Source organism: Phoca vitulina, unplaced genomic scaffold, assembly GCF_004348235.1.
Source record: "Phoca vitulina isolate PV1807 unplaced genomic scaffold, GSC_HSeal_1.0 scaffold1, whole genome shotgun sequence".
In the NCBI taxonomy this organism is placed as follows: domain Eukaryota; kingdom Metazoa; phylum Chordata; class Mammalia; order Carnivora; family Phocidae; genus Phoca; species Phoca vitulina.
This window is the reverse complement of record NW_022589704.1, coordinates 42749322-42773130: the sequence shown is the minus strand read 5'-3', so window position 1 is coordinate 42773130 and position 23809 is coordinate 42749322. Positions and strand designations below refer to the sequence as shown.

Below are 23809 nucleotides of genomic sequence, written 5' to 3'. Positions count from 1 at the left end.
TAAAAAGTACGGTGTCATTATTTTCTTAACCAATCATTTTGGCCTAGTATATCTTTTTTCATCTTATTTTCTTTCAGCCTATCTATGTCTTCATATTTTAAACGTGGCTCCTATGGGCAGCATATCATTGGATTTTGCTCTTCTATCCATTCTAACATCCTCTGTCTTTTAATTGGAGTATTTTTGTCCATTCACATTTAATGTAGTTATCAGTATGGTTGAATTTAAGTCTACCATTTAATAATTTATTTTCCGTTTGTCCCCTCTGTGTTTTTTCTTCTTTTCCGGCCTTTTCTGGGGGGATTATTTGAAATTTTTTTTTTTTTTTAAGAATTCCATTTTAATTTTTTAGTTATTTTGTGCTCTTTGTGTTATTATTTTAGTTGTTGTTCCAGGTATTATAATATACTTTTCAGGACCATTATTGAGTTAATATTGTCCTACTTTATTGTAAAATAAAGGAATCTTGCAGCCATGTAGGTCCATTTACCATCCCTCTTCCCCCAATCCTGTTCTTTATGTTTGTTTTCATATTCTTTCCTTTTTGCTTCGTAGTGAACATTTTGCCCATTGATGTTTATTTTGAGGAGAGGCTTATTTTTGTTGTCTATCTTCTGTTGTTCTGAGGCTTGGATTGTGAGAACAGCTTACCAATAATGTGGCTACGAGGGCATAACTGTATTGTGAAAATGTGTTAATTTACCATGTTTATGCCAGCATAGGACAGAATGTAATAAAGCTTTCCAGAATAAAAAGTTATAGTTTCTTACTTTCCCTGAAGTTTTCCCTTCAGATATTATACGGTGAATGTCTGGTGGTAGAGCATAATACTAATTTAACAAGGTAATATTTTCAAGTGGGTGAATATTTTCTGACTTAGGAATATGAGACAATGATTGATGTACAGATAACTGCAATAGTCTTTCTCAAGAAAGGCCAACATTTTGCCTCTCCTCAAAAATAAGCAGGCAAATAAACAATCCTCATGGTTTCCATGCAAAACACACCACACATAATTCCCTTTCTCCTTTTCCTTCTCTTCTCTGTCCTTCTTGTGGACTCTCTCAGCCCTTGATCAGGTTCAGATGAACTTAGAAATTGGTGGAACACTTGGAGTTTAGGAATTTTTTAAAAACACTTTTTGTGTGTGTGTGTGTGTTACATAATTTTAGAAAAACCTAGTTTTTAGGGCTGAGCCAGAGCTAGAAAGAAAAGCAATAGTGGAGGTTTGTAGATCTCAATTGTAGATGAGAATTTTGAGACTGGCTATCCTAAGAGGATTAAAGTCAGAAGCAGAATTTTCCTAGTGTGATTCAAAAATATTCTAGAATTCAGGATTGAATGAAAGGCAATACCATTTTGAGAGCTTTTGAAGAAAATGTCATGAAACAAATCAGTAGAAACAGTTACCTAAATTCAGGAAAGTTTCCTGAGACAGATTTTGTTCTGTTAAACTTTGGCTCATGGGAGATGACTGACTAAAATGGATTAGCCTGCTGTAGGGAAAGATCTCAAGCAACTCATTATGGGAGATCGAGAGAGAGTGCAAACTAGAGGTCTGCTGGGAAGCACATAGGCTATAGGTGGTGGCGGTGATGTTTTTGCTGTGACATCTTTCCTGCTTTGCATTGTAGCTGAAATAAACTTAGAAAGGAGACTGCAGGGTGGAGAGCATGGAGTTTTGGGCAAAGAGGCCCTGCCATCACCTTTGATGACCATGAAAGCAGAACTGGAGATTAACATTCTGAACAGAAAGACGATGGGGGAGGAACGCAAATACTGGCTAGATAATTTTGAACACGCAACCCAACATTCCGCCCTGATGGGAAATAACAGATGAACCCCAAACCAAAGTCCTAAAACCGAAAAGCGGTAGATAGAGCCGTTTGGGAATGTGCAGTGAGCATCCTTGGTGTTGGGGAAAGTTTGGCTCTCCACAAACAGAACAGCCGTGTAGCTGACCTGGAAACGAAGGGGAGACTGGCTTTCAAGTGTCAGGCCGTCTCTATTCTTAGAGCTCAACTAGAGGACAGAAGATGTGGATGAAACCGCGCCCTTGATGTGGCGGGGCATAAAACCCGCACTGGGACCTGACGCTGTCGTCCTCGCATCAGAATAAACCGTTCATTTCTGCGTGTGGTGACTAACAATGCTGACATGCTCACAAAATAATGTGAAGCATATGGATCGCAAGTGTTTTGAAGTAAAAACTTCTCTAAAGATTTATTTAGGTTCCTTAATTACAGAGTGGTTTGGAGGACTGGCGTGTGGTTTCAGTTTATAGTTATAAATGTTGGCCTTGGTGCTGGGTCCGTGCTGATGTTGCCAGAGAGAAAAAGAACGAGACCAGGAGCAGGGCTTGTGTCCTTGATGGCCTGCCCCCCTTGGTCATCATTTTAAATAAGTCAAGTCACGATCTGAGTTTATACATCATAAGTGTATGATCACAGGTGTACTGTGCTGGGGATGGGCATGTCAGTAGCCTAAGCCAGTTTTTCCCGTGCTTATGTACCTCAGTTGGTGTATTTTCGAGGCACTTTGAACTCAGTGGCTGTCTAGAATCTTGAAAGAATAACTATCCCTTTTCGCCTTTATCTTATATGAAAATATACTCTGTTAGATGAATCAAGCCCAGTCTGGGGGACAGCAGTTAAGTATTTCTGTCTGGACAGACAAGAAAAAAAACCTAAGTGTTTAACTTAAGTGTTTTGATGTGAAAGAAACGCATGGCAGGGTCCCTTGGTGATCTTCTAAAGCCTCGTGTGTGTGTGTGTGTGTGTGTGTGTGTGTGTGTGTGTGTGTGAGTGCGCGCGTGCGCGGCATACACATACACATGCACACACACAATCCTATATCGTTATTCATGTTAGCAGTAATTTTGCATCATTTGGGATCTGTGAATGGTGTAGTATATAAAACTAACTTGCAGTCTTAGGAGCATAGGAGAGGTGTATGTTAACCCATGAAGTCAGTGCATATGGATTTGGAAAAGTTCACTTGTAGTTGTCGTGATGTGTTTTCCTGCATTTCTTGCCAGTGAGGATAATGACAGTGTCATCTCTGCACTGTTGTCTGGAGGTGCGAGGAACAGGAAGGGGAGGGAGACTGATAAGAAATGGAAGCACTGCTTTTCTTTCTTGCAGGAAGGTCATGAGAAGAAATGAATTTCCTGATTACCATTCTGTGGGGCTCACTCCAGTAGTGACTTTGTCAATACTTGGCGAGAATTCACTCGTTCATTCTTTCGTATTTTGGTATTGGCGGTGTCTTAAAACTGTGCAGGGTGGCACAGAGATGAATTAGACAGAAAGGCTGTGCCCTAGAGGAGCTTACCTTCTGGTAAGGGATCAGAAGATGTGTACATAACTAATTGTAACACAAAGATTTCACACGTTTATTTAGGACTTTACAACACTTAAAGAGCTTTTATATAGCCTTCTCAGCTAAAGTATGTGGCTCCATTCTCCAATTTGTACGTGAAGAAACTGCTGTTTGGCCAGGGTGAGTGACTTGCTCAAGGTCAGGGGTGGTAAGCTGTGGGTCTGGGGCCTAGAGAATCCTACCCAGGGTGTCTTCTCCTCCCACAGTCACTGTGTTTTTCACTTTCCCTGGTATGCGTGGTGCACACGGGAGCATGCCTGTTTTCACCTGGGGGCATCAGAGAACATGAGAGAAGGATGCTGATTGGTCTTGGGGGGTGAGCAAGGTGCTGGTTAGATAGGGAATGGCTGAGAGGGATTTGAGGGGTGAGTAAGACCTTGCTGGGCAGAAGGAGATCACCATGCACTGGTCACAGAAACAGGCTAAAGCCACCTGCTACTCAAAAAAAGTCCCTTGTGCCAGATATTTCCATTCTTTTTTCTTTCTTTTTTCTTATTCATACATTGATTCGGCAAATGCATTTAGAGTATACTTATGGGCAAGGCATTGGATTCATTGAAATCACGGTTTAAGAATAAGGCTCGTGGTGGCTCTTTGAGGGCCCCGCAGTAGTCCAGCCGGAAGATAAGATCACAAATAGTCCTAGGAGGATGTGACAAGAGGGGAAGAATGTGGTACGTGGTATTTCTGGGTGCAAGTTACAACTTTCCTGGGAAGGGAATCACAGACGCATCAAGTCACGTCTCAGTCTGAGTTGGATCATTTTTCTTTAAGGAGGCTAACACTTACTTCATAGAACGGTTTTAAGGGTCAAATCTGATTGTGAATATGCGAGCGCCTCATCCTGGCACATCGAAGGTGCTCAGTAAATTGTCAGTATTAATGGTATGACACACTTCTTCAAGAAAAGCCAGTCATTGATTGAAAGGCTGTCTGTGGTTTGGTTAGCCAAATTTAAACCCTCCCTGGAGCCTAGCCCTTCACTGGCCTCCTGGTCTCCAGATTGGTCTCCTGTGCACTCTTGTGGCCTGGTCCCAAATGCAGAGGCGGTATATCCGGGTGGTCAGGAGCGGGGCTCAGATCTGGCTCCACTGTGTCCCACTGGCCGTGTGACCTTGGTATGTCATGTCTTCCATGCCACAGTTTCATCATCTGGAGTGGGATTAGTAATAATTTATTCTTAGTAGTTTTGTTGTGAGATTTAAAATGATTAAAGAGGAAGGGCTTGGGACAGTGCTGGTAAATGTTGCTATTTTTAGCTCTCATTACTATCTACTTCTTATCCAGTCCTGCCACTCTCCTGCTTACAGTCCTGGAGTGTAGCTCCCTATCATCTCTGTTCTAATTTGGAGTCTGCCCATCTCTCTCTCTACCTTGTCACTCATCTGTCCCTTCCTTAGGCTTTGCCTTCCAGTAGCAAGAACTGCTCATAACCCCCCTTCCCCATCCCCCTAGGTTATTTTGTCTTTTGCTTTGTTCCCTAAAAGCCCTTAGTCTTGCTACTATATTCTTGAGGACTGGTTTTTCTACCCCTGAAGATTGTGCAGCTCCATTCCCCATCCCCTGAGGCCTCTGTCTTGTTCTGCAACGTTTGCACATATCTTTCTCATTGCTTTTAACTTGCTGGGTTGCTGTTTTCTGTTTCTCTCTCTCCCCCCTGCTTTTGACTGAGAATTCCTGAGACAGGGTTGAGTCTAACTTATCTTTACATTTCCAGCATGTTCTTTACACAAGGTAGATTCTCGATAAGTACTCGTTGATAAATGAATTAGAAGAGGGACTTTACCTATTTTAAACACAGTACCATATTGTCAAAATTATTTTTCAGTTAGCTAGAGGGGGCACATTTTACCTTGTTTGTAGATTTCGAGGCAGGGAAGATCAACCTGAGGACTGACTTGGTCCTCGATAGGGGGCCCTTTGTCATCACAGGGCCCAATGAGGAGCTTGAGGGCCTGGGACTGGACAAGACCCCTGGCAGATGCGTGATACCTCTGGCCTCTGGTGGGTGGTTAGCTTCACTTATGTGTCTGGGAAGGCAGTAGTTCTGTCTTTAGCTTAATGATGCTAATACCAGCTATTTGGTATTTGATAACGTTTTTCTAATGTTCGAAAAAAATTTTTTCTCGTTGTTTTGAAACGAGTGTATTGTTCTGAAAACCTCTACATTGTCCAGTTTTGGGCATGTGATGTGACATTTTCTCCTTGGTTCTCTGAATTGTCCAGATTTTAATACAATGAACCTTAAGTATCACATGTGGGTTAAATAAAGCAATCTAAGGAGTACAGTAAATTGGTAACATTTTGTTTACTAGAGAATTCGAAGGAAAAGGTAACATGGGCCACAATGATGGATGGGTTTATTTTTCCCTTTAAGAATTTGAAGGAAATAAAATCTGATGTCTCAGCTTCCTATCTAAAGCATATCAGTGTCCTTTAAAGAGCCTGTGGTTGCATCTGATAAGCACATGATAATGAGCTGAATTTTCAGGACTTTTCTCCCATTATCCCCTGCAGCTTCGCCCTGTCAGATGAAGCATACAGATCCCTGAGAGATCAAGATAAGGACCAATGTATTCTCATTACTGGGGAGAGCGGAGCAGGAAAAACAGGTAAGGCCAGCCCTGGACAACCTTCCTTTCTCCTCTCTAGAAGGTAAATGCGGCACAGATGATGTTCGAGCAGAGGGTGGGGCTCATTAGCGTGAAGCTGCACAGGGCCACTGTGATGGCTCCTTTGCAGGAGGCTGCTGATTAGGATCATGGACTGTTCTCTGGGAAGGACTTAACATCTCTCACTTGAAGAAACGGGTAACTGTCAAAGGGATTTCAACCAGTATGGGAGTCTATTTCTGGATTCCGGATCTACTTCAAGGTCTTTTACCTTTCCTCCAAGGCCCCAGACCTTTGAGGTCTTACCACTTCTTTGATGAATGACAGATTGTTTGGGCTTTGAGAGGCCACAGGCACATCTTACCTCTGCTAAAGAGTGAGGAGGGAATATACCAGAAAAATGCTTAATTTTACTCTAAAGACTTTGAAGCCTAAGGAATTGAAATTTTCTATATATTTTTAGATAGGCTAGCAACCTCCCCGTAACACAAACCCTTGAATGGAGAGATTATGCTTTTTTTCTTGTGCTTTTAGTAAAAACAATTCGTGTGATTGATGATGCTTTTGAGTGAAAAAATGATTTTACACATGATGCCCAGCTAACCTGGAAAAAATTTAGAAGAGCTGTGCTCTGTGAGTCCAGACTTGGGCAGGTTAAAACCACTGTTGTCAGTGAGTTTCTTTGATGGAACTGGTAAGTCCCTGAAGGAGGAGGATGATGAGGGGGATGGTATTTTCACAGCCATTTTATCTGTAAAATGTTCTTGTTTTATACACAAGACTCTGATGATTCTGCTAGTTTGCTAAAAAGGGATTTAAACATTTCTACTTTGCTTGGCTATTAAGTGATCAGATTAGCATACTTTGAGTCTCTGATTATTAAGAGAAGAAAGTTGCCCATGGTTATTTCAGTCATCTGACCGAAATGGATATTTTGTTCATAAGCCCCAACTAAAATTTGTGCCTTTGAAGTCTTATTGACTGACATGTAAGAATGGAAAGTAACAGGGGCGCCTGAGTGGCTCAGTCGGTTAAGTGTCTGCCTTTGGCTTTTGGCTCAGTCATGATCCTGGAGTCCTGGGATTGAGCCCAGTGTTGGGCTCCCTGCTCAGTGGGGACTCTGCTTCTCCCTCTCCCACTGCCCCACCCCGTTTGTGCTCACTTGCTCTCTCTCAAATAAATAAATAAAATCTTCAAAAAAAAAAAAAAAAAAAAAAAAGAATGGAAAGTAACAGAAAGCATAGTCTCATATTGGAAGGGATTGTAGTTGTATACCGCCTACTGTGGGGTCCTTCCCGTAGAACAGCCAGACTGCCTTCTTCTGTAGTGATGGAGGGCTCACTGCTTTGGAAAGCCGACTGCTACATTTGCCATACAGGTTCAGCTAACACAAGTTCTTTCTTACCTAGAGTTGGATTCTGCCTCTACCTAGTGGTCTTACCTCTGCAGTCTGGAACCTTATCCAGTTAGTGTACTTTCTTTTCTATGGGGCAGTCACTCAGTTATTTGAAGTCATCCATCGTGTCTTCCTAGGGCTAAACATGCCTTGTCTTCACAAATTTCCCATGTAATGCACATTCATTTATTCATTCATCCAGGAAATAATTTTTTTCTAAGATTTATTTATTCATTTTAGAGGGGTAGGGAGGGGCAGAAGGAGAGAATCCTCAAGCAGACTTCCCGACACGGGGCCCAGTCCCAGGACTGCGAGACCATGACCTGAGCCAAAACCAATTCAGCCACTCTACCGGCTGAGCCACCCATGAGCCCCTGGGAAATAATTTTTGAGTACCAGTAGGAATACTAATAAGGTGAAAGGTACTGTACTAAGTACTAGTGATACACTGGTGAGCCAGACGCCATCCTGGTCCTTACAGAATTTGTAAACTAGTGGAGGAGATAGACAATAGCTCTGTGTTTTATATACATGTACATAGTATATGTACTAAATATACACATATACATATATTGTATGTATGCATGTATACATATAGTTTATATACAGAATATTAAGTGCAGTGAAGCAAAAGTACAGGGTGCTTTTAAGAGCATATAATAGGAGGATTAGGTCTCATTCTCCAATCCCTCACTATCATGGTCCTATTATTCTGGAATAATCCCATTTTGTCTATACGCTTCACAAAATTACATCCCAAGAAGAGAGAGAGACAAAATAAATACTTCAAGTTTGGTCTTGGTTATAGTGGAACTATTCCCCCTTTTAATATGGCTACCAGGCTTCTGTTAATATAACACATGTATGGAATCATACCAGTCTTTTCATCAAGCAAGATATTGTAGGTTTTTTGAATCCACTTCTGTTAGGTCAGATATGCTCAATCTGGTATTGTCCATCAAAGTTATTGTAAGCTTAAATGTAGAATCTTTTATTTATTTTTATAAATTTTAGACCATTGTTAAAGCCGCTTGTGAAACTGACAAATTCTGATTCTGTTCCCTCCCGTAGAACCACTGTTGCGCCATTGGGTCATAACAGTAGCTACCCTACATAAGTACACATTGTGCTGGGCATTGTGCTTTTAGCATATTACATGCGTAAGTATTCTTCTTACCCCCATTTTTATCATGGGGAAATTGAGCCACAGAAAGGTTAACCAACTTGTCCAAACTTCCCAGTGAGAAAGTGACAGAGCTGGGATTTTGAACACAGGTATATATAAAGCTCTAGAGTCCCCACTTATCTTAGTCAGTTCAGCCTGATTTAACAAAATACCGTAGACTGGGTGGCTTAAGCAACACATATTTATTTCTCATAGTCCTGGAGGCTGGGAAGTCCAAGATCAAAGTGCTTGCTGATTTGGTTCCTGGTGAAAACCTTCTATCTGTGTTGCACATGGGAGAGATAGAGATAGAGACAGAGAGAGAGAGAGAGAGAGAGAGAGAGAGACAGAGAGAGAATGAGTGAGAGTGAGATAAGCACACTAATCCCATCACTGGAAGTTTGTGAGTTTTTGAGGAACCTCTGTACTGTCCTCCATGGTGGTCGTACCAATTTACATTCCCACCAACAGTGCACAGGGCTTTCCTTTTCACCACATTTTCTCCAGCGCTTGTTATCTCTTGCTTTTCTTGATAATAGCCATTCTGACAAGTACCAGGTTGTTATTTTGAATTGCATTTCCCTGATGATATGGAGCACATCCTCAGGTACCTGTTAGCCATTTCAGTGTCTTATTTGGAAAAATACCTATTCAAGTCCTTTGCTTATTTTTACATCAGATTATTATTATTATTTATTGCTATTGAGTTGTATGAGTTACGTATTAACTGTTTATCAGATACATGACTTAAGTATTTCCTGCATTTTGTAGGTTGCCTTTCCATTTATTGATTGTTTCTTCGGCTCTACAGAGCTTTTTAGTTTGATGCCGTCCCACTTGTTACTTTTGCTTTTGCTGTTTATACTTTGCATGTCATAGCCAAGAAATCATTGCTAAGACCAATATCAAAGAACTTTTGCCTTATGTTTTCTTTTAGGATTTTTTATGGCTTCAGGTTTTAGAGTTAGGTCTTTACTCCATTTTGAGTTACTTTTTGTGAGTGGTATAAGATAGGGTTCAGATTTATTTTGCATGTGAATATCCTATTTTGCCAACACCATTTATTGAAAAGACTGTCTTTTCCCTATTGAGTATTCTTGGCTCCCTTGTGAAATATTAGTTGACTGCATATGCACGGTTTTATTTCTGGGCTCCTCTGTTCTGTTTTTTTTGGTCTATGTATCTATTTTTATGCAAGTACCATACTATTTACTATAGCTTTGTAGTGGTTTGAAATCAGGAATTATAATGCTTCCAGGTTTATTCTTCTTTCTGAAGATTGCTTTGGCTGTTTGCAGTCTCTTTGTAGTTCTGTATAAATCTTAGGATTGTTTTTTTCTTTTTCTGTGAAAAATGCCATTGGAATTTTGATAGGGATTACATTGAATCTATAGATTACTTTGGGTAGTATGGACATTTTAATACCATAAATTCTTTCAATCTATGAACATAGGGTATTTTTCCATTTATTTGTGTCTTTAATTTTCTTTCATGAGTGTCTTATGAGATCTTTCACCTCCTTGCTTAAGTTTTTCCTAAGTATTTCATTGTTTTTGATGTTATTGTGAATAGGATTGTTTTATTTCTTTTTCAGATACTTTGTTGTTAGTATAAAGAAACACAACTGATTTTGTATGTTTATCTTGTATCCTGCAACTTCATTGAATTAGTTTATTAGTTCTAACAGTTCTTTTGGTGGCATCTTCAGAGTTTTCTATATGTAAGATCATGTCCTCTACAGAGACAATTTTACTTCTTTCTGATTCTGGTGTCTTTTATTTCTTTTCCTTGCATAATTGCTCTAGCTAGGACTTCCACTACCATGTCGAATAGGAGTGGTGAGAGTGGGCAACTTTGTCCTGTTCCTCATCTTAGAGGAAAAGCTCTCAACCTTTCGCCATTGAGTATGATGTCAGCTGTGGGCTTGTCATTTATGTCCTTTTCTATGTTGAGGTACGTTCCTTCTATACCCAATCAGTTGCGAGTTTTTATCATGAAAGGATTTTAAATTTCATCAAATGCCTTTTTGCATCTATTGAGATGGTCATATTTTTATCTTTCATTCTGTTAATGTGATGTATCACTTTTATTGATTTGCACATGTTAAACCATCCTTGCATCTTAGGGATAATATCACTTGATCATGGAGTATGATCCTTTTTTTTTTTTTTTTAAGATTTATTTATTTTGAGAGAGAGCGCTTGATTGTGTGAGTGGGGGGAGGGGCAGAAGGAGAGGGAGAGAATCCAGAAGCAAGACTTCCCACTGAGCATGGAGCCTGATGCAGGGCTTGATCCCAGGACCCTGAGATCATGACCTTAGCCAAAATCAAGAGTGGGACGCTCAACTGACTAAGCCACCCAGGCACCCCAGTGTATGATCCTAAAAGTCTTTGAATTCAGTTTGGTAGTAGTTTTTGAGAATTTTAGCATCTTTTTTCATCAGGGATATTGATCTGTAGTTTTCTTGTAGTATCTTTATCTGGCTTTGGTATCAGGGTAAGTTTGGCTTTGTAAAATGAGTTTGGAAGTATTACCTCTTCTTCAGTGTTTTGGAAGAGTGAGAGGGATTGGTGTTAATTCTCCCCTAAATGTTTGGTAGAATTCAACAGTGAAACCATCTAATTTTGGGTTTTTCTTTTTGGGGAGGTTTTTTATTATTGATTCAATCTTACTTGTTACTGTTCTGTTTACCACAATTCAGTCTTGGTAGTTTGTATGTTTCTAGGAATTTATCCATTTCTTCTAGGTTGTCCAATTTGTTGGCATGTAATTGTTCATAGTAGCCTCTTAAGGTTCTTTGTATTTATATGGTATTTGTTGAATGTCTCCTCTTTCATTTATAATTTTATTTATTTGAGACCTCTCTTTTTCTTGGTTAGTTTAAAGGTTTGTCAGTTTGGTTTATCTTTTCAAAGAACCATCTCTTAGTTTTATTAATCTTTTCTGTCATTTTCCAGTTCTATGTTTCATTTACTTCTGCTCTAATTGGTATTATTTCCTTCTTTCTGCTAACTTTGAGCTTAGTTTGTTACTCTTTTTTTGGTTCCTTGAGGTGTAATATTAGGTTTGTTTGAGATCTTTCTTTATTCTTGATGTATACATTTGTGACTATAAACTTTCCTCCTAAAAGTTGCATCTCCTAAGTTTTGATACATTGTTTTTCTATTTTCATTTGTCTCAAGGTACTTTTGTATAAACATTTTAATGGTTTCTGTTGCACTAAAATAAATGTCAAGTCCATTGTGCTTGCTACATAAGATTCTGTGTGATCTAGTCCCTACCTACTTCTGCACCTCTCTCTTGCTTTTCTCCTTTTCAATAATTGCAGCTTGTGCTACTTTTCATTAAAAGTTTTGCTCTCTATTATATATAGACATATAAAACTATATATAGTTTCCTATTCCTTTTCAGATCATTCATCTGAATCTCTGGGTATGGGCTCTAAACCTCTATTTGCTCAGAAATTTGTGACATCTTTAGCCATTCAGAACTCTCTCTTTACAGTAGATACTTTAAAAGGACACTGGTGTCGTGCGAGAAAGTTTTTGCCTCTCTTCTGTCACTAACCAGTTCTTTCTTATGAAACAATTAAATTCTTAGAAGTAGTACAGCTTCTTGTTACTTTCCAAGTTGACCAATGGAAATGTTGCAAGGCAAGTCAAAAACTACGCCCCTTGACAGGAGGCATTTGTGCTGGTGTATCTCATGCCCCCCACTCCTTACCCCGATCCTTTTGACTGCATCTACAAGCCCAGTCACTTCATACCTTTCTTTTCATTTAAGCATGAGGGAGGAAGAGATGAAATTATTCCTATGGCTATTAATTTTTTTAGGTTTTTACTAATTCTTCATCACGACTAAAGATACATTTTTTGAGAGTCTGATTGTATCACTTTGTTCCTAAGTGAGTCATCAGAAGTGGTTGTGGTCACTGGCTTGACTGGTGTTGGCCACGTCTTCATCTCCTCTGGAACATACATTCCAAGAAGACAACACATCCACTAATGAGCCATGTCAGCGCGTGACCACCTCCTTCTCAGAGAGTTCTAAACCACACTGCCCGCTCCTGCAGTGAGATTCCATCTCCCGGTGGGTTCACGTGTCTTTCTTATTGAAAAGCTAAGTGGAGGTTGATGATACTGGGTTGGTGTTCAGTCTTTTCCAAGAAAAACAAAAGCACCTCATTCCTCTGGTAGGAATCTAGTGGGATGGAGTTCATTCTTCTGTTCTGTAGTTTTTCTCTTCTCTTGATATTTTGTTATGTAATAACTTGTCCTTTGGGTTTCAGTATCCCACTCACCACTTGGAATCCTTTTCTCCCTATCGTCCTCCCCGGATTTTGTCCTTCCTAGGATCCCTTTGCCCTCTGTCATAAGAACGGACAGCTGCTTCTTGGTCTTTGCTTTTTTCCCTCTGGTAGGGCTGTTCTATTTACAGCACACAAGGTGAGGCGCTGCTTCAGGTGGGAAGCTGGAGGACGGTACCATAGCCATTCTCAAGCAGTGCTTCTCAAACCTTCCACCGTGAAACACCGGTCTCTCTCCTCCCCAAATCTGTTCCTGACTGATATCAGAAAAATGAAATAAAAGAAGACATAGAAGAACCAGTCTCTAATTGTTTTTCATTTAAAGAGACAAAATAAAAGACCAAATTGCTATAAAAACTTATAAAAGCCTATTCTCATGTGTAGACTGGGAATAGTCCATGGACCTACCAACTTTGAATAGTGATGGTTTTTGGATCATACTTTGGATAGCACTGCCTAGAGGTCATTTGATGCATTTGTCTTATTTTTGAGCTACTGTGATTCCTGGATCTTGTGATCTTCAGCTGTCCATTGTCATTAAACCTCCTAGTGCTGGGAGGTGGACCCTAGTCCTGAGTGAGAGCTGCTGTTTTAAAATATCCACTCAACTACACTCTTTGGTAGCTGCTAATAAGCTCTTCCTTTCCATTTACAGATCCCAACAGCATCTCCTACATCTCTGTCCTTAGGGACATTTAGTGCTTCACTTACTTATTCATCTTTTTCTACTTTTCTTTCACTTTGCAAGGAGTGGTACAAAGATTGCCTCAAAATTTATTATGGTTTTAGTTGTTATTACACTATCCATCTGAGTAAAGCATAGAATTTATGTGTTGATTAATGTCTCTGGTTCATGGAGATTACTTACGGGAAAATGAAATGATGGAAAATAATACACAGATTGTAGCATGGTAGTGTGAGGAGTTTGGAGATGGGGTTTTGTCAGTTCTGTGGGGAAGAGGGATGCCAGGGCACTTTTGAAATGCCCCATTATCTTGACCACTGAAATTGTTTTTTTTTTTAAAGATTTTATTTATTTGACAGAGAGAGACACAGCGAGAGAGGGAACACAAGCAGGGACAGTGGGAGAGGGAGAAGCAGGCTTCCCGCTGAGCAGGGAGCCCAATGCGGGGCTCGATCCCAGTACCCTGGGATCATGACCTGAGCCGAAGGCAGATGCTTAACGACTGAGCCACCCAGGCGCCCCTGAAATTGTTTTTGAGTACACATCGTTATTAAAGATTTTGTTGGTAATTAAATGAAAGAAGAAGAGAACTAACATTTATGGAGGGCCTAGAATGTACTGTAGAGTTTATGCACAGTATGTCTTTTCGGTAAGAATCTTTACTTGATAACTTATACAGGTCTACCCTGCAGTATTAGAGGGCTTATTTTACAAGAAGTAATTAATTTAATGAGGTTGTAAACCCCCTTGGCGGATGATGATGTTATTGGCCTTAAGCAGTGGAGATATTCTTATGCTGCACGGTTATATAATGTGGGCACTCAGGGAGAGGCGTGAACTCTTTGAGTCCTTTGGGGTCCTATTTAATTCATTACTGCTGTGCTAAATAAAAAATTCATCATGCCTCATAAAAGTGCCCAAGTATTTCTAGGCAGTGAACTCAGAATTCACTACTGTGAATACCGATAGTTTGTGGAGAATCATGCAAGCGCTGATGGGGGCAGGGGGCATAGAACGTGAAGGAACCATCATAACTATATTGTTTCAAAGACATCACAATAAATCTGTGGGCCTAAGAAGATGATCCTGACATAGGAAAACAGCATAAATCATTTGGTTTCTAATTTTACAGTTACATCAGTTTCTAGGAACTCTCCAACCATCTGCTAGGAGAGTTATGAAGCCTGCCTTGCTCATTAAGACCTTTGGTTCTGAACCCCAAATGACCTTGTACGACTTTACATCTCCTTACAGAGGTGTCCCAGGGAGGCAGAACAGCTAAGCAGACTGAAGCCCAAAATATAGTGAGCTTTTGTTTTGTTTCTTCCCCATGTGAGAAAGGCCTCTCTTGATCCACATGTTTTATATTCATTATCAGAGATCTCGTGGCCAAACTTTCTGAAGCAGAACAACTTGTATATAGCGTTGTACTTCAGTAAAAACACTGCCCGTCATGACTCCTCTTAGAGGAAAAGCTGTATTGCTCATCACAAGACCCAGGCTCTTTGTACCACGGCTGGAACGGTTTGAGGCCACCTGTCTGGTTAGTTTGGACATGCTGCAGCTGGCTTACTGTACAGCCTTGCAGACTCGTGGCTGCTAAAAAGGGTGTTCCTCTGTGTTGCAGCATCTGTCTTTCATTGTACACAGAGGTGGCCTCATTGATTGAGGTAGTCTTACTCTTCAGGTCACTGGACCGTGAGACCTATGTAAGCTCAGTCCCTAGAAAAACTTGTTTTTTTTTTCTTTTTTTAGATTTTATTTATTTATTTGGGGGGGAGGAGCACAAGCACAGGGAGGGACAGAGGGAGAGGGAAGAAGCAGACTCCCCGCTGAGCAGGGAGCCCGATGCAGGACTCGATCCCAGGACCCTGGGATCATGACCTGAGCCGAAGGCAGACGCTTAACCAACTGAGCCACCCAGGTGCCCGGAAAAACTTGGATATTTTAACCAAGGAGATAGAGAAGTATAGAAGCAGATAAATATATCAGTATATGTGTGTGTGGAAATGTGTGGCTCTGTTTGCTTTATGACATATATGTGTGTTATGTGATCTATACGTGACATGCATGGTGTTGCATGTACTATGAATGCATACATGGATACCTATTAACTCCTGGATAAATTTATGAGAAGTTCTGTGAAGAAAACTCGAATAAGCCTTGCTTGTATCCATACGTTCTTGGTTTTTTTTGTTCCTGATACCGTGACTGTGAATCCATGGGAGCCTGCTCAGTTAACATGCACAGGTTTTGCAATTTTAGCAGCAAGATTCCCATCCTGCTGTCCTCATGAGCGCAAATGTCTTTCACTGAAATGTTTGTTTCTCCTTTCTCATTCACCTACTACTACTTTGCTGTGCTTTCTTTCATAAAAAAAATTATTACGTAATTATATGATTATATAATAATTGCATAATAACAGATGATATATATTGTTCATAGTCTTTTACAAGGTACCAGAGAATACAGAGTTAAATTCTCATTTTTTCCTTATCAGGAATTTAAAATGCCCAGAATCTCTATCTTCTGTAACCCCTTTCCTTTCTTTGTTGAAATGAATTCTGATCCAGATACTCTGATTTAGAAGTATTTTGTGACAGGCCATTTGCCCATTAGTGCAGAATATCTGTTCAACCCTAGATGTCCTACCATTTTCTGGTGAGAAGAGACTTTACTTCGAAGACTTAATATTTTGTTTGTCTGACTGTTGATGAATTTTAGGATTCAAGTTACATTCAAACATATATATGTACATAAATTTACATATGTGAAGTATCTACAAGTGAGAGAAAATGATGAACTAAGAATTGATTCTAAGCAAATGCTGTTATGTTTTGCCAGTTTTAAATGCCAGTGTTTTTAGGTCTAAAATAGCTGTGCTTTTCAGAGTTTTGTGTATACATGAAGAGTACACCTTTTTGTCTCAAGTAGAATCATTTGATGTTTTTACAATGTACATGAAAGACATTGTCATTGAAGAGTATGATTACTGGATTAAAGTATCCACGGTCTGTTCAAGAGTGTTGTTTTGGAAAATGCTTATAATTGTATACCGTGATTGCCAAGGTCATGTTTAGTTGGTTTCTGTAACAATCTACATAATCCAAAAACTGGACTTTGAGATATGGAAGATGATAATTCTTGATTCTTTTTTTTTTTTTATAATTCTTGATTCTTAGAAATATATTTCATTCATAGAGGTTATTACATGAAGTTTTGATTTGGATAAATATCTAAGTACTTGAATAAAGATACAAATTTATTTGAACTTTAGTACAGAAGGGCCAAAAGGAAATGAAGCAGAAAGCTTCATGAGATAACTATTATTTCCTGTTTCCAGCATGGTGAAATATTACAAGAACAGTCTTCTAAACTATGTTGGACCTTGCAACATATCCTTACTGTTCTACTTATTTCTCTGAAGTAGTGAGTATTTCATGAGCTGCTTAAGTTAAAGATCAAGTATTATGTCAAGAAAAAATATTATAAGAGTTGTCTCTTTTAGATAATGAGACTGTTTAAAGAAAACTACTCTTAATCCCGGCTTCCAAAAATGAATTATCAAAATGAATCCAGGATTAGATTTCCTGAAGATAGTGAAGAATTGAATATACAAACTTTTTAACAATTTAGGAATAAGTATCCTTGAACTATATTTAAAAATTATATTTGAATTACTTAAATAGATTTTAAGGTTAATAAAAGTCATTCCTAATTTCAATTAAGTCCTCTTTCTATCTCAATAGATATTGTGGGTTTATACGCAGTTTAACAACCAGATGTAAGTTCAATCCAAATTCCAAAAGATCTGCTCCTTGTACCATTTTTTAAACAGATTTGACCCTGAGAAAACTTGATTCTTTTCATACTGGCCATTAAAAAGTCTCTGAGACCAAATCAACAGCCACCAGAGAATTTTGATTCTTGGTTGATTCCTGCCCCCCACCCCCACCCCAGCATTTTGTCCCTAAGAGTCCATCCTGGTCCAGAACTGGATTTCCAGAGAACTCTGTGTGGTCATGTAGCTAAACTTGAGGTTTGTCTACAGTGAGGTCCATAATCACTGGAATAAGCAAAACAGCCTGACCTGGACTTTTAATATTTGTTGTTAGTTTACCTAAAAGGAAACTTACCTTTTCATCTAAGGTATATGTGTTTATATATATATATGTGTGTGTGTGTGTGTGTGTGTGTGTGTGTGTGTGTGTGTGTGTATTTGCCACTATCTGAGACCGTTATTGTGCCTCTAAATGCTTTTAGTCTTGTCATAGTGTAATGGGTAGAAAGGCCAGAAATTCTTGTTAGGGATATAATAACATATGTGAGGGTGGAGGCGAGGATGGGGAGCGAAGGTACCAATGAGAAAGTGGAATGATGAGAAAGCAGGCCTGGAGGTGAGTTGCTTCAGAGGCCAGACTGCTGAGTTGGGATGTGTGGGTAACTGAGGAGAGGTGGCCCAGCATTGGAGACCAGACAGCACAGGATGTCAGGAATTTCCTGGGAGGGCAGCCTCACCTGAACTTGAAAGCCATAGAGCCTAGAAAGAAAGTATCCTGAAGTGACCAGAAGAAGAGTTCCAGCTCGGACCGATGGGTAGAGGGAATTGTGGCACCAGGAAGTCAAATGACATGTGATAGCATATAAACTCTTTGTCCATATATAATTCACCAGCTTTTAGATGCTGAAACCCTGAGAACAGTGGGAAATGTAGTTCAGAAACTTTACACAGTGGAAGGTGTGTGAAGGAACAGTGCCCTTTGGAGGAAGAGAATCACAGAGATGAAGAGATTGGCATTTCTCAGTTGCAGCCCCTAAAAGGAGACAATAGAAATCAGCCATCACAGACCACCAGAGAACCTGTGTGGACCCATTTTCATTACCCAGAAAGCGCGTTGGAGGAAGACTTAACTGCAAGCATGGCAGAAATACCCAATCTCCCACCTCATTTCTCAGGGTTCCATGAGATTGTTTGCTTTCCCTATACCCTATTTGCTCCTACCTCAGGCCTAGAGAACTTTGTGTGACCTGATATAGATTCTTGGTGCTCAGTGGCTTGTTAGTCAATGCTTTGGGGTTGTTCTAAAGTCCTAAAGCAAGTGCCAGCAGTGTGCCCAAGGTGAATTCCGGTTGTTCATTTATTACTTCTTCGTGGTGGGCAGTGGGACTGGAAGCCACCTGTCGGTCTCTGTATGAGAAATGGCGGTGTTGAGATCAGCCCCCTTATACCTGTGGGCAGAGGTATCATCACTCAGATCTGAGGATGCCTTCCTGCTCTCAGACGGTGGCAGCCGTGCACAGACTTCAGAGAAAGCAAGACTTCTTCGAGTCTCCTTACCGCGACCGCCCAAATGAAGGTGTGTGTTGAATTCTGCTGACAGTTAATAGTTGAGCCCTTCCCTGGTTATGGAAAATCAGAATGAGGACAGCTCAGTGAGAAACAGATTCCATGGCAAACCAGTCTGGGAAGTGTAGCATTCTCGAGCCTTTTCCAGAATTCCACCATGCATGTGATCCTCCAGGAAACCCTTTAAAAAGAAACCTATTTCACTTCATCTAATTCATTTAACTTTGGACATCATTTTCCCTGAATATCTATTAATATTCCTTGGAAGGCACTATTCAAAAGATCAGGTCCTAAGAAGCAGATGCTGAGAGAGGACACAGGCTGATAGACACCAAAGGATAAAACCACCAAAAACAAATCTTGCCCACCTTTGAGCTAAGAATTCTTTGTATGCTTCAGGTGGCCAGCTTCTTTTAGCAGCTTACCTTTCAGAGTTCCTGGTGAAACCTTTGAAAACAACTGTGCCCTATAAAAGCTAGCTTTCTTGTTACCAAATCCTTACATTAGCGGCTTAGTTTTTTAATTGAGTTGAAGAGTAACTAATTTAGTCTAGTTGTGAGCAAGAGTAACTAATTTAGTCTAGTTGTGAGCAAACTAGTTTGATTTAGAAACTATTTTTGAGGAGGACAGTTCTTTTAAACTTTAAAAATACTTTTGTAAAGCTACCCAGGTTACCAGGTTATTTTTGCCTTGAATTATCTGTGTATAATATTGTAATTATGTGTGAATGATTGCTTTAAGATAGTTCTCCTGACATGTTGTTGGCTCTATTACTCAGCAAATTTTTTTTCATACTGGTGATAATCTTGAAGCACAATTCCTATTATATCTGAATTAAGGACGTCATTGAAAAGAAAGCACAAATATTTTTTTTAATTTTTAATTTTTTTGTTTTTATTTAAATTCCAGTTAACACACAGTATAATATTAGTTTTAGGTATAGAATTTAGTGATTCAGCACTTAGATACAATACCCGATGCTCATCATAACCAGTACACTCCTTAATCCCTATCACCCATTTAACCCGTCCCCCAACCCCCATGCCCTCTGGTGACCATCAGTTTGTTCTCTATAGTTAAAGAGTCTGGGGTGCCTGGGTGGCTCAGTCATTAAGCGTCTGCCTTCAGCTCAGGTCATGGTCCCAGGATCCTGGGATCGAGCCCCGCATTGGGCTCCCTGCTCAGTGGGGAGCCTACTTCTCCCTCTCCCACTCCCCCTGCTTGTGTTCCCTCCCTCACTGTCTGTCTCTGTCAAATAAATAAATAAAATCTTAAAAAAAGAGTCTGTTTCTTTGTTTGCCTCTCTATTTTTTCCTTCTATGATCATTTGTTTTGTTTCTTAGGTTCCACATACAAGTAAAATCATACAGTATTTGTCTTTCCCTGACTGACTTATTTCACTCAGCATAATACTCTCTAACTCCAGCCACGTCATTGCAAAATGGATAGATTTGATTCTTTTTGATTATATGCCATTGGATATATTCACCACATCTTCTTTATCCATTCATCTGTCAGTGGACACTTGGGCTCTTTCCATAGTTTGGCTATTGTTGATAATGCTGCTGTAAACATCGAGGTGCAGGTGCCCCTTCAATTCAATATTTCTGTATCCTTTGGGAAATACCTAGTAGTGCAGTTGCTGGATTGTAAGGTAGTTCTATTTTTAACTTTTTGAGGAATCTCCGTACTGTTTTCCAGAATGGCTACACCAGTTTGCATTCCCAGCAACAGTGTAGGAGGGTTCCCCTTTCTCTGCATCCTCGCCAACACTGTTGTTCCCTGTGTTGTTAATTTTAGCCATTCTGACTGGTGGAAAGCACACAAATTTTAAAAGATTTCCAAAACATTATTTAGTCCCAGGTATAAAGGCATTTGAAAACATTAATGGATCTTCTACACCCTATTTCCTTCCTCTAAAATTTGTTTCCAGATTTCTGCTTAATTTATTGATAGGATTTGTTTTCATCCACAGAGGCCAGCAAGCTTGTCATGTCGTATGTAGCGGCCGTTTGTGGAAAAGGAGCAGAAGTGAACCAAGTCAAAGAACAGCTTTTACAGTCCAACCCAGTCCTGGAAGGTAGGATTTCCTGTGTACATCGGGTCAGTGTGATCCAGTTTGCAGGGCTCTTCAGGTACCTGGTGGGCTGGCAGGGGAGCTGGGGGGAGGCAGGGAAAGAGGAAGGTTCAGGCCCGGACCTGCAGGGCAAATGAGCTGTGTCCTAAGAACTCTTGGCTTCAGGTGCTTAAAGGAGGAAACAGTTTACTCATCCAAAAGGAGCTTTCCCACTTACATTCATTTTTTTTCCCTTTCAATTTTTATTTGAATTACTTCAATTTTGCCTAAAAATAATCACCTGATATTTGCATTTGACTTGATGGCTAGGAAAAACTTGGTGAAAAAGCGCCACATGAGTGCAGTGCTATTTTATCATTTGGGGTAACACCTGTGGCTGCTTATTTCTGTTGTCAGAAAGGCCGTGCCAGAGAAACATCTAAAGGACAGTTTTTTTCAGGATCACAGAAAGCCTAAACCTGACTCTGGAGTTCAGATTCTATGGTTGGCCCTCTGTGTTAGTTAGCTCAGGCTGCTCTAACAAAATACCATAGGCTGGGTGGCTTAAACCACAGAAATTTGTTTTCTTACACTTCTAGAGGCTCAGAAGTCCTAGATGAAGGTGCTGGCACGGTAGGCCTCTTGGCTTGCTGGTAGCCACCATCTTGCTGTGGGATCGCATGATCTCTCCTTTGTGTGTGGTGGCTGGGGGCAGGAACCCTGGTTGGCTCATGACCTCGTAGAACCCTAATTACTTCCCAAAGGCCCCAGCTCTAAACACAATCACATTGGGGTTAGGACTTCAACATAAAAATTGGTGGGGGACACATACATGGAGTCCATACTACCATCAGAAAAAGCCAGAGGTGAGTCCCCCTGATGCCATGGAGGTTGGCATAAACCATAGGCATAAACCATTCTTTGCTTTGGAAACAGTAAATCAGTCTTTCCCTATTGATGGCAAGTCCTTAATTTTTGCTTTATATTGTAAGCCTGTCTTTATTGTCACTCATATAGTTGTTGGGATAGAGTAGGGTTTCTCAACTTCATTTTGGACTGGATAAATCTCTGCTATGGAGTGCTGTCCTGTGTATTCATTGTAAGATGTTTAGCTGCATCCCTGGCCTCTACCCACTAGGTTTCAGAGGCACCCCTGGCCCTAGTTGTTAGCTCTGAAAATGTCTCTGGACACTGCCAAATGTCAAGGGTCAAAACCAGCCCTGATCAGAGTCTTTGGTCTAGAAGAGTAGTTTGGTTTAACTCTTTGTTCAAAGTCATGGAGGGTCAAGATTTAACATGGATTAAAGCAGAACTGCTTTGGGGTGAGTAAGATGCCCTCCGGTGTGGAGGGACAGAGCCCTGCCTGTTTTCTTTGTTGCCTAGACCTAGCCCCTCCTTCCCCGCCTCTTCACCCCCCAGATAGTGAGATAAGACTAGTGAAAATACTTTAAGTTGTGAAAAACAAAGCCTGAAACACCTATTCTGTTGTTACCAATCTTTCGTTCCCTTCGGTACCTTAACGAATAAAGAAGCTATTACGGAAAGTGCTGTATCTTCATTTTATTGTTCCAGTATTTGACTTTTTGTTTACTTTCCCTTTTGCTTTTAAGTTAGGGTGCTGTATGTGTATTTCTGTATATGCTTATTTTAAGAATGCTGTGATCTAAAGGAGAAGCACTGTGGATGCTATAGCTTGCATCTGTGTTGAGAATCTGGCCCTTTATTTGATGGTATTTGGAACTAGGCCCCAGTGCAGGAAATGGAAGAAATGTCTGCTGTGGGCATGTATTATCTTTTATGGGAATGCTTTACTTTTTAACTGGAACTGCTACTGTAAATGAACATTTAGAACAATGAACTTAAAAAAACAATTGAGGAATGTGTCTCAAGTGTTCTATAATGAAACACTTGTTTTTGATTCTGTGGCTCACAATAAAAGACTTTAGTGTTTAGAGCTGTGTGTGCAACTCAGGATTTGTTTGATGAAAAGATGGTTTATGGCGTGCAAATGGCGCCCTGAATAAAGTTTTTTTGAAGCAATTCCTTCACTTGCCCTTGACCTTCAAGCCACAATAAACTGTCCTTTATGCATCAGCATCTCAAGCTGGACTTTGGGGCTATGCAAGTTAGTTAACTTGGCCCCCCTACATGTTCACACCCACCGGGAAGACTAGCCTGTTAAAACACAAGAAATGTCGTGGTCTTCATGACCACTGGGGCAACACTCAGCCTTTTCAGGGTTGCATTTATTAAAGCCTCTTAGCTGGTGGTGGACATGGATAATGATGTGAGCCTCTTCAGTAAGCATCCTTTTTTGAGTATTTCCTGTGTGCAGGTTTCCCCACTCAGTAGAGCCTCTCAGCTGATTTTCTATTAAGGAGAGAATTTGGCATCAGGGACCTACCAAACTATACCCCTCCCAACCTTAATCGCTGATACGAAGAACTTTCCCTGTGTTGACTTTGTAAATTTCTACTGAACTGAGCCGGAACCAACTATTTTTAAAAAATCAAAAACACACAAAAAGCCAGCAAACGTGAAATATAACGCATCGGGTTTGGCTACTGAATATCCAAGTGAACTTCAACAGAAACCCACGGTCGCGCCTTGATCACGCGACTGCTTTCAAAACTTGGATCAGCTTTTAGCCCTTGGTAACCATTTGAACTCCTGTTACTCTAATCTTCCCTCTGTTTAATGAAGTTATGGAGGCTTCCAGAGGTTTGATGCCTGGCTTCTTAATCTCAAGATTCATTTTTCTGGTTGCCACATTACTGAGTACTCTTCAGTCCCTGTTAGCTGCGGCGGGCCCAGGGATCCTAGTAACAGGGGTGAGTGGGTTGGGGAGTATTGGGAGAA

The 23809-nt window shown here is 40.3% G+C and overlaps 1 protein-coding gene across 10 annotated transcripts in view; it reads left to right on the top strand.

The window, feature by feature from the left end:
• Nucleotides 1-23809, top strand: part of MYO1B (myosin IB) — a 179868-nt gene that overhangs the window by 82304 nt on the left and 73755 nt on the right. For all 10 annotated transcript variants that reach the window (XM_032405920.1, XM_032405946.1, XM_032405939.1 and 7 more), the window contains 2 exons: nt 5899-5993; nt 20870-20974. In XM_032405920.1, the coding sequence (XP_032261811.1) occupies nt 5899-5993; nt 20870-20974 (200 nt within the window). The remainder of the gene's footprint in view (nt 1-5898; nt 5994-20869; nt 20975-23809) is intronic.